General features: G+C 37.2%; 1 protein-coding gene across 6 annotated transcripts; it reads right to left on the bottom strand.

The window, feature by feature from the left end:
- Positions 1–378: 378 nt before the first annotated feature.
- Positions 379–15,182, bottom strand: LOC103705129 (luc7-like protein 3). 6 transcript variants are annotated; one of them, XR_603745.4, is made up of 10 exons: positions 14,951–15,182; positions 14,751–14,879; positions 14,630–14,669; positions 2,762–2,837; positions 2,466–2,666; positions 2,175–2,384; positions 1,649–2,084; positions 1,516–1,561; positions 1,299–1,378; positions 379–762 (listed from the first exon to the last, which is right to left on the bottom strand). XR_603745.4 is itself a non-coding variant. In XM_026803881.1 (9 exons), the coding sequence occupies exons 4-8, from the start codon at positions 13,847–13,849 to the stop codon at positions 1,692–1,694; spliced, it is 924 nt and encodes a 307-aa protein (XP_026659682.1). In that variant the 5' UTR covers positions 13,850–13,941; positions 14,176–14,261; positions 14,630–14,669; positions 14,751–14,879; the 3' UTR covers positions 379–1,561; positions 1,649–1,691. The 6 variants fall into 6 exon arrangements, 2 of the variants coding, with proteins under 2 accessions (XP_026659682.1, XP_008786972.1); XR_603743.3 differs by having other exon boundaries at positions 1,299–1,561; XR_603744.3 differs by having other exon boundaries at positions 379–1,378.
- Between the last annotated feature and the right edge of the window lie 1,822 nt (positions 15,183–17,004).

The following is a 17,004-nucleotide window of genomic DNA, read 5'->3' as shown; positions in this document are numbered from 1 at the left end:
AGGTTAATGTTGGCAGTGATGGCTAGACCTGCTGGAACCACCAAAACTAGGCGTCACATCTTCTGCTTCCTAGAGCTTCTCACAACTTTTTCCTGTTGCCTTTTGGGGCATTTAAAAGACGAAAAACTTCATTTACCAGAGAAAAAAAACTTACCAATTTACGATAAGCCCAGAATAATGTAACTTTCATCGGCAGGGCTTTCCCACATCTTGTATCATACTTCCAAAACCTTTCTCAGATTTTATATTCGCCCACTGCCAGTCCAACCTAGTGGTGGCTTGAAATACCAAATCTATGAAATGAGGCTAGAGAGGCAGCAACAGCAACTGAAAAATATAACCAGGACACACAAAAAAAAAAAAGGGGAAAGGAGCACATCCACAAAGACAATTGTATAATCAAATGACGATTAGTCTTTCAGCAATTATTAACGATCACAGTTAAAGCAGCCAGCTGAGACTGAAGGAGCAGCAATTCATTAATCAACAAACTGCCCACACATACAATAGCTATGCTGGCTGGACATCTGTATGCCACCGCTGCCACCTCTGATTTTACCATACAATTTTTTTTCATCATCAAGGTTGGCAACAAAATATCAACTACCGATCCTTAGTCCGCGTTTACTACAAAGAGATAGAAACTTCAGTATTTGGGAACTTGGATGATGTCAAATTGCTCCCATCTTTTAGTATTTTTGGATGACTACCTTGGACGCTCCTTTCCAAAACTAAGTGAATCCGTATCTTGGTGCAGGTTCCCTGTTCATAAGCACAGGCTATGGTAATAAATCCACACCTTTTGGTGTCAGAGCCCATCATCCTGACATAATTTCGCTGGCATGCTCACAGCCAGCAGCCAAACCCTGTTCAAGTGACTAAGGGAAACAGAGGGGGGGAAAGCAAGGTAGGTAGCAATATTGCCACCGGGGCGAACAGTTAATTCTTGAGGTGATGATTATGAATTTTGTGTATTTATCTTAAAATCTGAAAATTTCACAGTTGCGAGCAGATTCAAAAATGTTAATAAAGATGACAAATATATGACAAAAGTGATAAAGAATTTCTTTTTCAAGAAAAATTAACAATAATTAAACCGGCATCCTATACTATTTTTCATGAATAATTGCAATATCTATTTCCCAGGGCATGGCCAGTTGGGGATAAGAATGAGATGGCAACATCCTAGCTAGAAATAATAATAAAAAAAAGATAAATACCCAAATATCAATAAAAGTAATCTTGCTATGGCGGTAAATCATTTCTTTTTTGAAAAAAAAATGGAGATCATGTATTACCTTCTATATGTGGATTAACAATCATCACCTTCAATAGAAGCCCCATCATTCATGTTATGATTTGGATTTGGATCTGTCATCTTAATAAAGACAAGAAAATGCTGACACCCAATATAATCCTCAAGTACAAACATATATACAAAGAAGAATCATAGCAGCACAGCACCACTCGAAACATTAGTTTGCAAGAAAAGGCTGGAAGGATAATTATACCTACCTCAACTGTTTCCCTTTAATAGGAAGATGGTATGATGTCAACAGAGCTGTTAAAATATCAACAAAGTCTTAACAATGATGGTATTTAATGTAAGCACATGAAGTGCATCTAAGAAAGAGACAAAATAGTCTACCTCTTCAGTCTCAGAACTTGAAATAAATTATCCAAACTACTAGTTAATATGGCCGAACTGGGCTTCTCGATGACCTCCTATATCCATGCCGGACAGGAGAACGGGATCTGCTCCTTCCACGAGTCCTATCCCGTGGCATAACCCCATTTCTATCCCGATACCTCTCCCTTTCCCACTCCCTTCCACTTCTGTAATGGTCATGCCTCCAATCTGATCCTCTCCCACCATCTCTGCTCCCTCTTCCACTACGCTCATGAGCTCTCTCTCTTTCAGAGCTCTGTTCTCGATATCTATCACGGTCTCGATCCCGCTCTGCATACCTCTCTCTATCATTCCCTCTAGCCCTTTTCTCATACTCTTCCCTCTGTTTTCTCCGTTCTTCTGCTTCCTTCTCCCTTGCCAGTCTCCCTGCTTCCCTTGTCTCTTCCTTCACAATCTGCAGAGCAAAACATGCCCCAAACCATTCAGTCCACTAAAACAAGATGACTAAATTTTGACCTCAAGGTCATACTGTCAAATACTTTACCTTGAACTCATTGAGAAAATCTCTCACCATCCCATAACCAACATGCTGCTTTCCAGTTACATGAGACTGGGTCCTCTCAGCAGCATCATTCGCTACCAGAAACGAGCCACAAATCTCACAAAGTGCCATCTTCTTCTCTTGTGGAAGCATCATCACTTTGTCATTTGATGATTGGGTCAAGGCTGTCTTCTCATTGTTCAGCATATCCACCTGTAAAAGAGCTCTATGATTTTCACTGTGAATTGTGAGCTTAACTGTAATTAATACAAGGCGGGAATCCTTGTAATGCACCTTTCTCATGAGTGCCTCAGCTTCATCAACCTTGCCAGATTCACCCAAAGTCTCAACTTGCTCTAATAGTTTTTTTATTTTCTCTTCTAGCACCGAGAGCTGCTCGGATTTCTCAGCCGGGATTGGAGTAGGAGGTGGTACTTCCACCTCCTGTGCTAGCCGTTCTCGACCACGCTTAACTTTTCTGTCCAAGTCCATCACCTGCGATATAAACATGTAATACCATACAAGACCTTAACCTACACCGAATGAACCAGTGCAACTAAAATACGACTGACTGGCTGTGGTAGGCTCACCAGTTTCTCACAAAACTGTGCAAGCTCTGCTTCAAACTTGGGGACATAAGAATCATGTCTAGGAGACTTCTCAAAACTGCATTCAGAAAAAAGGGGGAAAAAGAAAAAAAAAGTATATCCTCCCATTACAATGCAATTATGGCAGAGTAAACTGAAAAAAAAACATATTATTAATAACACCGATGAACGTTAGCCAAAAGGACAATCATTGGGAAGTAGAGTAAGTAAACAAGCATCTGAAATTTTCTGAGGTTACCTTTCTTTCTGTTTTGAAACTTATCCTTTGATACATATATTTCTAATAATATGACATGGTTAGCAACCAAGATTGAACTGTCTCAACTCTCAAGACTAAATGCAAGCATATGAGGTCAAATGTCTTTGTAGGCCTGGCCTAATGACTATCCATCTGACCTATTCAGAGAGGAAAAAACAGAGAAAACAGTAAGCCCCAAGAAATATCAATTTTGCAGAGGTCTTCAAGAGGAACTCAGATATATAAGGTAATTGGCTTTGGGTATGTAGGACGGACTAGAGGTGCAAATAGGTTACATCAACCTGGACCTGATCTAGTCAGAGAACTTACTACAAATTTTAATCAGATCTCTTATAAAATAGTGAGATAGAGCAAACCCCCACTATTTTGCAGGTACAATGGATACTTGGGCCTGCATCCTCAGTTCAATAGTCAACACCGTAGTGGCTCAATTCAGTCATAGTGCAGAACTAATTTCTTGTTTTGACAAAGCTGAAAACAGATTGTGCTAAAAGTTGGGCTAGCATGCTTTCAACCCCAAAAAGAAAACACAATAATCACAATTTCACTGGCAATAAAGAAAAAGAATATAAAGACAATTAAATAAAGCTAATTTAGTTGAGTTTTGAGGGAATTAACAACTGGATTTGTGGTCTTGTTTTCAATCAAGATCGCACTAGAAGTTGCCTTGACCTGTCTGCTAGAGGAAATATAGCAGAATAACTATTGCAGGAGGACAAAGTGAAGATTATATGAAAAATTGCTATTTAGTAAAAATTCTAACAAAAAATAGATTAAAATAGAATTTTGAAATAGCAGCTTAAGAGTTCCTTTTTCTCATCATATAAAAATAGCGAGCCAGAGTTGGAATGAAAAATGAAACCATAGCTATTAAAAAGAATTTTGAAGATTAAACTCTAGCTTTTGTTACAAGCAATGTGTTATTCAAATATGTTAGAGAAACTTAAAATCTCAGGCGAGATGAAGTCCAGAATCACTATATCTTTCAGAACACTCCTCAGAAACCGGAATGTGCTCTCAAGAATACAGGCACCAAAGAGATTGTAGCATTTTATTTCGAAGCAGTTCTCGAGGTTACTCAAGTTCAAAAGTTAGGTCCTGCCAGGTTTTGTGGTATTAACCAAAATTAAGAAGATATTAAAGATGGCAAATAGGATTACCAGGTTTTAACATATCCCTCAATAATCAGGATATTCTCAAGGTAGCAGAGAGGAGTATCACTCAAGTAAAGCAGCAAAGTAGGTATGACCATGACTAAGATGGTAAATTGTTTATTTATAAATAGCAGACAAGGTATCTTTTAAAAGAAAATCTCTCAGCATCTTATGGTGGTTTTCCAAAAACTTGTACAATGCTTCAAGCAAATGAAATTCTGTATCTTTGATCAGATAAAGAAAGTCCAAATAAACTACTGCTTTAGATCATTTCATCCAAGCATATGTATAGGGCAGCATTCAAGAAAAAAACCAAAGAAAAATTCATATTCCAGGTCTTCTGCAATCTCATATAAGCAAGATGCCTGCCATTGAATAGGAGGATCTCATGGTATAGATTTTTGTTCTGTTACAATAAAGTCAATCCTCTCTATCCAAGGTGTGATCCACGATTTTTTTTTCTTTTTTTCTTGAAAAGTGCTTAAAGGAAAGCACTACAAAAGAGTTAAAGACTCTAATAACGTGAGTGAATTGATGTTCAAAGTTTTACAAGAATGGAGTACACAAACTCTTTCACTATTATGATATTTGTTTCCACATCCATTAATGACACGATTTCATAACTTTACTGTAGTTGCTCCTTATTCACTTCAAAACTGTTCCCTTCCTAAACGTATTTTCTATGGCATCTCTATCATACCTACCATGAATGTTTTGAAATCAATTACTTGTTTTTCTTGTTCCTTCAGACAATCTTCCTGCTCCACAAGATATAACAGTAAACCTTGAGACAATTTAATGCCTTTTATGTTTCTAATGAATTTTCTTTTATGCTTGAACTGCAGAATAATTTGCTTAGATCGCATGAAGAATTTACAGGTCCTAAAACCTAAGGTAGTTCACAAGATCATTTCCTTAAATGAAGAGCCGGTTGTTAGAGGTTCATTTCATAAAAGATATTACAGATTACCTTGCAGACAAAGATTAAAAGATTTGCCTAATTATAGATTTTCTATGTTGAACAATATTATCTGATAGATCATCTCCATACAGTCAAACCATCAAAAAGTTATTCAATAATCAGTGTCTCACTTACAATTAATCATCAAATAATACTATATGAAATATTGCCACTATTTGTTCTTAATTGTGCTTTTTTGCTTCATATTGTTGTTGTTCGCACATTCCATGCCTTCAACTTTTGCGTGCAACCATATCACTTTAATCATGACTACATTCTTCTTTTTAAATATAAAAGTTATTATCCAAGATTCCAAATTTTTTTAGTTTATGCTTTTGTTTCAAGGTACATATTGCCTTCTAACCAATGTGTTCACAAGAACCAAATTCGACTACGCACATCTCAATACATGTCGATATAAAGCCCACATCCACACATAAATGCATGTATGGAAATAAATGTGTGTAGAATGTACATTTATGCATGTCACTGATAGGTTTTTGAAATAGCAAACGCTTGATGTTTAATGCTTCTTTCCATTGTTTAAATAGCTTAGGAGTCTCACTCCATCTCAGTCCTTGAGGGACACATAGTAAACACATTATCCGAATTATTCAGAACTTCTCAATTACCTTGATTTTCTTCTTGACCAAATAACTCTCCACAAACAAATTAATCAATAATGATTTAAAATTTCACAAATTTTACTATTTATTCACAAATTATAGATAACTAGTTTAATAATCCTTTGTGAATTACAAAATCATAATGATGCTATATTCTTACCCAAAAATTATCCTATATTGTTGCTTCCGGTGCTATTATGCTATTACTTTTTTCCCTCTCCTCCCTTCATTCTTGCTTTTCACGTGAATGAAAAATTTCAACAATTTTACATTCTTTGCTTCTAGTTGCTTCAATATTTTTATTTACCTGAAATTATTCGAACTTCTTACCATTTCCTTTTGCATTTTTTCCTGAATTCCAGATCATTAACTCTAGATGGATTGTTCCCAAATGCTGGACTTTTGACTATGAGGTGAGATTATCCAAAAATGCTTTAAATTTAACCAGTGAGGTTTTATAGCACAAAGGATAAGAAGTTAATGTGAAGTGCACGTTTCAATCTTTTAATTCGCGACTTAAAATGGGAGGCATACATGTTGGGTTTCAATTGACTCCACAGCAACATAACCATGAATGTTACGTCTTCCTATATTCTTGCATGACATGTGGGGCAAATTCCGTGGTATGATATTGTACACTCACTGATGTATGTGCATACTTGGCATTTAGAATGTGTGACCATACCAAATATTACAATACAGTCCAAACCTAACAGCCATTTGCTTTTTTTGACATTATTCTTCTCACATTTTTATACCTCTTAAGCTTTCACCTTGCCCAATCAAAATTCTAGATGCCTTACTTTATTCCACTGTCCTTTTAAAATTTTCTGTTTCCACTCAAATGGCACACTTTCCTTACTTTCCATGAGTAAAATACGGAGGTCTAGCTAAAGCTTCCTATCTCTAATGTGAAATAAAAGTTTAATCAAGCTACACGTCTAATCCAATCCTCCAAATGATAAGATGTTTCATATTAATCAAACTTACATGATAGTTCTTGTTTCATATTGTGGGAATCATAAGGAACCATATAATGATCAACCGATAGACTATGCAAATAAGAAACACAATCAAGATATGGCCAACATTTTCAAACTCCAACACAAAATTCTTATCATCATAGACTTTAAAATTTGATATTCTCTGACAAATAAATTGGTTAGCTTTTACTTGTTGAGATCGACGCGTACTATGGACTCTTTAAGCATCCTTACATCCTCCTATCACATAACGTTAGATGCCCTATTAGGGTCCAAATAACGATTTGCCTAGTTGTGGACACCAAGTACAACAAGAGGGTGAACCTTGGTGCAGTGGTAAGGTTGCACTATTGCGACTTGAAGATCACGGGTTCGATAGATGGAAATAATTTCTTCACGTGTGGGGATAAGGCTGCGTACATCTGAACCATTCCAGACCCGCAATGAAAACCTTATGCATTGGGGTGCCCTTTTTTTGGATACCAAGTACAACAAGGAAACTAAATATCTAACTATCAAATGCTCCATCACGTTCCAATAAATATTGCTGGTATTTGATAAATATTACTTTGCTTTCCTTAGTTTACACTTGCAAACTTATTCAAACACTCATGATTCACCAATTGCGACAAGTAACTCCCTCCTCTACCAATAATGCCCTCATACTCATACTGGCCACTCTCAATGTGAACCTCCTCGTGACCACTCCTACAAACTTTTGTAATATTTTATTGCTCATGAGAAATGACGAACCATGTGGTCCACAACATGATTCTTGGATCCCAATGTGACACCAAAATACTTTTTGGTATATCATCTCATCAAATCAATATATGTTGCATTCTAGTCATAAGAAACAAATTCATTTTGCTTCTTCCAAAATCATTGCATTGAGGGTATTTCACATGACGCAAATTAGATCCCGGTCCAAATCAATGATTGATTGGGGACCTTGATCATCATCATATGTCTCATTACATGAGGAATCTAAATGAGAACCCACATGTGCCACTTGCTAGCTTCCACATGAGTTTTAAAAATCGACATGTTGATTTGGGTGCATGAGGCCTACCAATAGTTATTTTCATGACACATCCTAGTGAATTCCAAGTCCATACTGGCTATATCAAAAACACCTTAGCTCTTAACATAACTAATGATATATAGGCCTGTTAACGAGCCGAGCTGCTCGGGCTCGGCTCGGTAAAAGCTCGGCTCGAGCTCGGCTCGTTAGTCAAACGAGCCCGAGCTCGAGCCTAAGATGAAGCTCGTTTAAATTCGAGCTCGAGCCCGAGCTCGAGCCCGAGCAGCTCGCGAGCCCGTTTGGGCTCGTCACTTCAAGCACGCTGCACGAAGCAGGCCGAGTCAGTTTTTTTTTTCCTCTTCCCTCTCCGCACCCGCACTTGTCCGCTTTTAAAAAGTCAGTTACCGTACAGGATTGGTGCTTCGATATTCGTGGGAAACTCGAGCGCTCCCCACCTCTCCCCCTCAAGCAAAAGATCTGCCACATTTACTCGCCAGTGCTTCGATATTCGTGGGAAACTCAAACCCCCCATTTAAAAGACGTCACCCCCTTTAACAGCGTCACAGCTGTTGCACTACACTATCCTCCTATTGGGTCACGACACGTGGTCAATGATATTTTATAAAAAATCCTAATATAGATATTTTTAGTTTGAATGAACCACCCCTTTTCCCAGATGAAATTGTAATCATCACCATCTACAGGCCTACGTGCGATGCCGTATCTCCGTCGCCACTGTAGGTCCACTTCCATGTACCACGTCTTAAGATGGCGAAATCATGCAGGACTCAGCCTAGCTATGGTAGGATGTAACGTTTCCTTCCCTCTTATATCGGTAGCCTAGCTATGGTAGGATGTAAAAGAAGCTCGAGCCCGAGCCGCCTTCCCACCCACCTCAGTAGCCTAGCTATGGTAGGATGTGAAAGAAGCTCGGGCCCGAGCTCGGCTCGGGCTCGGGCTCGAACTTGGGCTCGTCATTAATATGAGCTTTACGAGCCCAAGCCCAAGCTTTTGCTTTGCTAAGTGAGCCCGAGCTCGAGCCCAATACAAAGCTCGGTAACGAGCCCGAGCCCGAGCCCGAGCCCGAGCCCAACTTCTGTAAAACGAGCCGAGCCCGAGCCTCCCCAAGCTCGGGCTTGGCTCGGCTCGTTAACAGGCCTAATGATATATCGCGCATTTACCGCTCTCGAAGTAACAAACTCTTGATGCAGTGATGCCTTAGTTCCACCAACACCAAACACAGCTAGGATACTTTGGATTGATATTTCAACTCACCGTCTTGCTTTGTATTAGTGGCATATAACCCACCTTACATGGTATCCCACCAATGTGATTCAACTTAAAGATCCAGTACTTGGCAAGAAGGTAAGATTGCTTGTAACCACAATCACTAAGCCTTACCCTCGTATGCACAGATAACGCAAAGTGCATGTTACATTCATATATGATAAGTGTAAATACCAATAACTGTTGGCTGCAGCTACGATGAAGTATTGAATACTTATTATAAGTATCCTATTAACTAAAATTAGAAAAAAGGACTCTCAATACTTCTGGAATATGCTGAAATAATTTCTAGCTACTTCCAGAAATGAGCAAGGACTCTTTTTTTTTTCTTATTTGGTGAATGTTCACCTTTTAACAAGCAAGTTAGAGAGTTGAAGTTAGAGTTTATGGTGTTTATGTTATTATGTTGAGTATGGCATATGTTATTCGATAACCCATTATGCTTTCTAAGTGCTTTACGTATATGTAAATATTATATCTAATTATCTCTTATCATGTCCTAGTCAAATCACATTCTATTTTTTTGTGTCCGTGCTTCATAGGCCTTACCCTATTTGAGGGGGGGTTACACTTCATGAGTCCTTCACCAACCATTTCTATCAAAAACTAAATTTGCTACCATCACAAGCTTTCCCAAATTCTTTAGTTATTCCTCACAACTCCATCCATGTTTCTTTAGATAACTCTCCTATTTCCTTCTCCTCTAACCTAATTTCAGGTCTTGCTAGGAAAGCCTCCATAATTATCATTGCATGTGCCAATAACACCTTAATGGGTTTTTACCACTTAGCTTCTCAGCAAACACAACTCTTAGCCATTTCTTAGTATAAATTTCCTGAGATACTTCTTGGTTTTGTCATAGACATCTATAGTATATTCTTCATCTCCTACCCACTCATCTTGTGCACTTGCACCTTCCATGATGCCATCTAGTCCTCAATCTTTACATAACACATATTCTTGATAAAGCCATCTGCTTTTCTTGTCTATAGTTCCGGTCACCTCATGGATCTTTCTTTACCTCTACGTACTTGAATTGTCTACATCAAGAAACTTTCAAAATAACTTCTTCATATAACAATGGTCTCATTTCCTTACATGTAGTCCAATTCTAACGCATCTTGCCATCATAATGTTCCATTAAAATAACAGTATATGAGATGGATGTGGAACTTCAATTCATGTATAAATCAAGAAATCCCACCGGCTCGGCCCAAAATCAACAGGACAATCTAGTACCAAAGTTGGTTCAGCAATAATAGCCGAATCCAGGTCCCTTTGTTTTGAGAGAAAGAGAGCCATGCCCTCCTGCTACTCTCTTTTCCCATCTTCATTCAGAAAAGGACCTTAGGCTCACACACACAAATAGAGAGAGACAGAGAGATAGAGAGAGGAAGAGTGAGAAAGAAAGTAAAGGGCAAAGGTTTGGCCCATATCTGGCTTACCCTTGTTGAAATCTAGCCTCCTCAACATTGGAGACCTTGCACACTCAATAAGGTTCTTCACCCCTTTTTTTGCGCCATTAATTTGACCAAAAATTAAGAAAAGTACGGAATACCGTTTCAGTTTTTTTCCCATTTGGCATAAAATTCAGATATGCTGTAGGTTGTGAATTAACCTACAACACAATATTTTTTGTTATATAATTTATTTTTTTATAAATTATATTATTTTTGACAAAATTTTATTATTTCAGTCAAACTCATCATCATATTATACATAAGCTTTGAGCCCCTTTCCTTTCTGTCGAACATCAAGCTCATGTGTGTTCCTTTCCATCTCACTCCTGTTGACCTCCTTGATAGGTGATAAATGATGTTTCACTTATATTTGTTGGTAATTTCTATTGTACTGGTACCTACAGCACACACCCCATCATTGACTCAAAACCACTAAGAACTTTGAAACATTTAAATTTCATTAAAAGTTCATTTAAGACAGCAAAAGTTCAGAAAATTGAAAAAAATGAGTGTTCAAGGTACAATGCTAGGACCCTTCACCATCCCAAAAGTCAATATGGTAGCATCTCGGTACCATGCCAACCCAAGACAGACTGGTACAGCGGTCAGTCCTGGGATTAAATCTTTGAACCAGATCAATGCTGCAACTTTCTCACTATTTTCATATTCTTTCCTTATATCTCAATCATCTTATTGTCATTAAAAGTTGCATTTTTCAATTCCTTATATGTATGACTTTTATAATGATCATTTAAATTTCAAACCATTTAGTTTTCTAGTGCTAGCATCTTTTAACACCTTTCTAGCTTCTTCTATGCTACTTTCATCTTGTAATAATCAATCTTTCTAGGACAAATGACACAACACGAAGCATCCTAGTATAGATGAATTAGACACAGTAACCTTTAAAAATTAGACAAGGGGACGGGATTAGATCTTGCCTCCATATGCACACACAACGAAGCATATGTAATAGATAATGAGTTAGATCTATTTCTCTTACAAAATAACTGTTAAACATTAGCCATTATTACGTCAAACTTGATAATATCACATAGAAGAGCCAAAAGTAGACCTATAATGATCATGACATTATGATTTTATGGTGCGACATGAATTTTAAGGGCTGTCACCAAAGGTCCCAAGTGTCAAGTATCCAATATATCATTAAAAAACAAACTTAGGGTACTCCAATAACATTGGTTGCGCACATATGATGCATTGTCTTTGAAATAATGGCAGCTATTCCAATATATACTTCAGCATGCCATTATTGTTAGGAGCTGTTCCCTGTGCACCTGGGCAATATACAAGGCATAGACTACCTAGGCAAGCCATAGCTGCACCAATGTACATAAATACATACAAATACACATAAATACACACATATATTTAAAAGCATTACATGTAAACATGTAACTATGTATATATATAAATGTGTAATATAGGACATAAAAAAGATGATAGATAAGCTAACAAGAGAACTAGATAATTCGAGCTGAACCCTAAGAAAAACCATTGTATTTAAAAAATTAAAAAAAACTCAAATTAAGTGTTAAAGAAGTAAACAAAACAGGTTTTCATTTACAACCCTCAACATTCTTCAACCTTCAACAATAAAACCAAGGAGACTCAGCAATCCCTACTACATATGAATAAGGCAGCAATGATATGTACTATTACTTCTATTACATTTACTTAGCAATTTAGTATAAGTTTGACAAATTAAAACATATCTCAAAAATGTTTCTAATTGGTTACATTTGTCACACATGGCCTAAGTTACTTTAAAATGTTAAATTATTGACTCACAAATCTTTGATTACACAAATGTTGATGTTAAATCATAGAATAAATAAGTAATTTGTACAAAGCCCATTGCCTATCGTAAGCACCTAGGCAACCATCTAAGTGACAGGCTAGTCCGTCGCCGGGGCTTGACAACTATGCACCCTATTATGCTTTTTTACTCCTTTCTCCCTTCTTATGCATGTCCATGGAGGCTAATCTATGTTGGGTAGGCATATCACTCATATGCTCCCAATGAGTAAATTTAAATCCAATATGTTTTGTCTGTTCCATTCCAATAAGAAGAAAGTAGTCAGTTTGTAAAGAATCCAAACTATTATTGGAGCAACCTAGAAATTCACAATTCATTAAACATAAGCATTTCTCATTATTAAGTCATATACAGCACAAAAAAAGGGAGTCAAATCTCCATCCCATTCTAGTTTCAAAATCCATCCCTTCATGTGATCTCTCACATCCCTTGTTATCTTCTTCTAAATAGCCATCTAGTCTTCCAAGAAACACTCTCTTTCTTCCTATAGGAATCCATTTAACAATATTTCCATTTCATCCAACCACTACCTTTAATTATTTCCACAAGATCTATGAGCAACACATACAGTAATAATGACACTCCCTTGTCAACTTAAACTTTAATAGATTTAAACCATTAAGATGTTACAGCTCTCTTTAATCAGTTTATGTTTCACATTTCTTCTTTCTTCCCTTCTATCCATTTATTTCTATCCACGAGCATTAATCTTGTATGGAAAGCTATATTGATCATCCTCGTCATTACTATAATTGCTATAAGAATACTTCTATTTTTCCACCTTTCAAGAAATATGTATTACACCAAAAGCTTTCTTCTTCTCCTGCACCAATTACGTCTGATATGCAAGCAAGTTGTCTACCCCTAAGTGTGAAAAGGTGTTGTTCTAACATGCCATCACCATGGAACACCCTTTCATTCACTATGATAAGTCATGCTGTGTTTCCTTTATAGGCTGCCTTAGACGCTGGAAAGTTTTGCATCTCCAAATCAATGTGAACACCATTTTGGCATATTTATGAAAGTTGCCACTTCTTTTTTGATGGATTGTGCTTAAAGCAAAAAGGCATTTCTCATGGATTACAATTTACTGAAATAAATTTACACCTTTGGATGTTGTGTTGCAAACCATTGATAGTCGCTTGCTGGATGCGTGAAAATACTCTTTGTACAACTATGGCTTCAAGCTAGTTCATCTTCCCTTTCACTTGCACAAGTGATTTCTATTTCTTATAGAAATGCATAGAAATCATTGATGAAAATTAACTTTCTAGGAATAGATCATTTTTATACAGTACAATTTGTTTAACATATTTATGTCTCGAAAAGTGGAAAAGATTTGTGCTGAGAAAAAAAATAAAGAAATAATGAAAAATAATTTATTATAAAAAAAATGATGACCATCGCATGATAGAAGGACAAGAAGATATGCCTGTAAATGTATTGAACAAGCAATTCTTCCCACTCTCTTAACATGATTTCACAAACATATCTATTTAAAACTACACGTAACCTCCGCCCATTCCATCTGCTCACAAGGCTGTTGCTGCTCAGAATGCCCACAGAACCTGCAAATTATATTAAACTTCCAAATATGTCAATTTAAAGGCTCATCTTTCATAAATTTGGCACTCAGTGAATTTCATCCTGAAAGAGCCAAACATTGATTGATGATGTTGAATCAAAAGTCATGGAATCACTGATGGACAGATGGAGAAACATACATAAAACCCAAAATGGGGAATACAATTCCCCTACACGTTCCATGCAAGGACCTGATCGGAAAGATTTAGATCGGTTACCTCAAATGAAAAACAATGCAATAGCCAGAGAACTCCAAATGTCATATTTAGCATAGCACGCCAGTAACTCATATTAAAGTTCCCTCCTACATGACACATGTAAAGCAGCAAGATTCAAAAGAGTTCTTCTGGGCATAAACTAACTAATAGCAAAAGCAGGTGCCAGTCATCAACCTTGCCCGTACAATCAAGAATTCATTCCGTAAGTTGCCAGGCTAAGCCCAAATCAGGAAAATATCAACTTACAAGAGCAGAAAAGGACAAATCCAAGCATTGAATAACAAAAAAGAAATTTCACAAAACCAATTAAAGAGTTGCATAATAAGGTCCCAGTATTCGAAAAATACCAAATCATAAATAGGTATGTTAATCATAAAAAGGGGGCACAGTTTAACACTGAAAAACGTTGTTCCACAAATTTTAATTCAAAGAAGTTGGTGATGTTGGTATCTACCTCTCTTTGAGCTTCAGATCATGGATTTTAGGGCAAGGTCCTGATAAAAAAAACCCAGGCAATCAGAACTCGCAAGAGAAATTGAACAAGAAACCAGAGAAGGAATCGATCAAAAGCTCACCAAGATCGCTTTTCGTGTTCACAAACAGATCGTGAGGGCAGAATCGAACCATGAACGGACCACACACCTCCTTATCGTCCCAGTGGATCTCCCTGTACCCTTTCTTCTCCTCCTCCGTGAGATTTCGAGCTGCGAACACCAGAAAGAATAGATAAATTGATCAAAGAATCGAGGCCAGTGGGTCGATCGCGAGGAAATACCTGCCCCCATGAGTTCATCGAGCAGAGCTCTCTGGGCGTCCATGGCCGGAGAAGGCCCTACGTTTTCCGCAAGCCGAAGCGACAAAAGCAAACCCTAGCGACGAAGAAACGGATAAGAGTGGAAAAGAAACGTGAGAGGGGATGCGGTCGCAGGGTTTTCTAGTATGGTCGAAAAGATGAAGGGCCAAGCCTGGTGGGTGGAGGAGCCCTCTTCTTGTTTCCCTCTTGGCGGTCTCATCACCGCCCCAGGAATTTCTATCTTTATTTGCTTTTTCTTTCTTTTTTTTCAACCTTCTGAATTCCTTTTTTTCTACGTGAGTCGTATATAAATTTTTTATACGTATTTAAAGAGGAGATTAAAAGTTTTTTGTATTATTACAGGTGACCGGATCTGAGCCTCGTCTACACCATTATAACTCCTTGAGTCAGTAAAATTAACAGGAATCGTTGCTAATGATCTGGATTTGAAGCTCATATAATATTATTTTCTTCGTTTTCCTTGGTAGACGAAATAAACTAAAATCTCAAGAAAGAATAGCCGCAACAAGGAGGTGAGCTGATTCCCTTCACAAACAAAGTAGGGGTCGGCTAAGAATGGAAGGAGGGGATGTAGCGAAGGACCAGTAGAACGTATTATTTAGATTTTTTTATTTTATTCAAGTATCTAAGATCTATTTAGTACATAACATACACATCTATATAGATCTTCATATATTTTTTCTATTTAAGTTGGAACATCTTTGCCAAATTAAAAATACAAATCCATTCAAATCTAATCACAAACATCACGATCAACTCATGGTCAGCTCCATTAAACTCGTTCTACGTTCACATAAGCTATGGACTAGAGTTGCTTTGATATCATTTATCGCAGCTCAGGATTTTCCGCAAAAAAAGTCGAAAGGTATTATTTAAATTTCTTGATTCTATATAAGTTTTTAAGATTTTTCTAATGCATAACCGATGTGAGACTGAACATACGCCCGTACGGGTCCTTATAGAGAGGCTGCTTAGCTGTCAAAGAATGGAGAGCAGGAATTGAGTCTTGGTGAATGTAACCAAGGTAGGTCGGCAAAGCTTTTCTATGGAGCTCTCGAACCCTTTGATGCAGCTTCCATCCCCCTCACCCCAACAAAGGATGCCTTGTCCACCATTCAAGTAATTGTGGCATTAAGGATGTCTATGACCATTTGCTCCAGAAATAAGTCGATTCACATCCCGCATATGAAGTAGCTGACTCTTGCTACTGGAATAGTTGAGACTTTGGAAACCAAGGCTTAATTATAGTATTGAATTAGGCAACGAGCTGCATAACGGAGGTAACCCTCCCCAAATGCTCCCAACCTCCCATGTGAAGAAGAAATCTTACCATACGTTGTTGAATCAATTATCAGAAATTTTACCAGTTTGATAAGCTGTAACTTTTCTCGCCTAATTTATTTAAAACTTTATTATTACAATATATTATTGATAGCCCAAACCCCATCCCACCCTACCTGATCTTTCAAAATAAATAAATAAAAAATTTTTGTCAGCTAACGATAACTATAAAAAGGACATACACATGAGACATATTTGAGTTGGGCATTTGAAGGTTACCAACATGTTATCCAACATCAAATAATTATACTTTTTCCAAATATGAAATAATAATTTTTGGTAAGATAAAACTTGAGAATGCATTATTTTATTTGTCTTCCTAGCTTGAAATTTTTCTGACGTAGATATGATAAAAATATAGTAGAAATTGAATAAGGATAAGATTCAAACTGAAGCCATTGATATCAACATGTGGTGACTTCATCAACTAAGCCAATTGGCATATTCATCCCCTAACTTGAAATTGTTTAGAATCCCACATCCCTCTCCACAGCACTTTTTCGTGCACTTAGCACGTTAGATGATAGAGCGAGTAACTACACAAATAATAACATCTTCATGAACCATATAATCTTGGCTTTATTTCAACTGGCACCTATATCCAAAGATCTAATGTATTATGCTAAGGCAATGCACAATAATTAGCCTTCCTATTTTTGTCATCCTTTTAGATA

This window comes from Phoenix dactylifera, chromosome 2 (assembly GCF_009389715.1).
Source record: "Phoenix dactylifera cultivar Barhee BC4 chromosome 2, palm_55x_up_171113_PBpolish2nd_filt_p, whole genome shotgun sequence".
Classification (NCBI taxonomy): Eukaryota; Viridiplantae; Streptophyta; class Magnoliopsida; order Arecales; family Arecaceae; genus Phoenix; species Phoenix dactylifera.
Note: the sequence above shows the minus strand (reverse complement) of the source record. Positions and strands in the feature narration are given on the sequence as shown.

Excerpts from the sequence above, each read along its gene's own strand:
- LOC103705129 (XM_008788750.3), bottom strand. The coding sequence starts at position 14,993 with ATGGACGCCCAGAGAGCTCTGCTCGATGAACTCATGGGGGCAG. Across the intron at positions 14,670-14,750 it reads GAACACGAAAAGCGATCTTG|GACCTTGCCCTAAAATCCAT; the intron begins GTGAGCTTTTGA and ends TTTTTTTATCAG. Across the intron at positions 2,385-2,465 it reads CTGAGGCACTCATGAGAAAG|GTGGATATGCTGAACAATGA; the intron begins GTGCATTACAAG and ends GCTCTTTTACAG.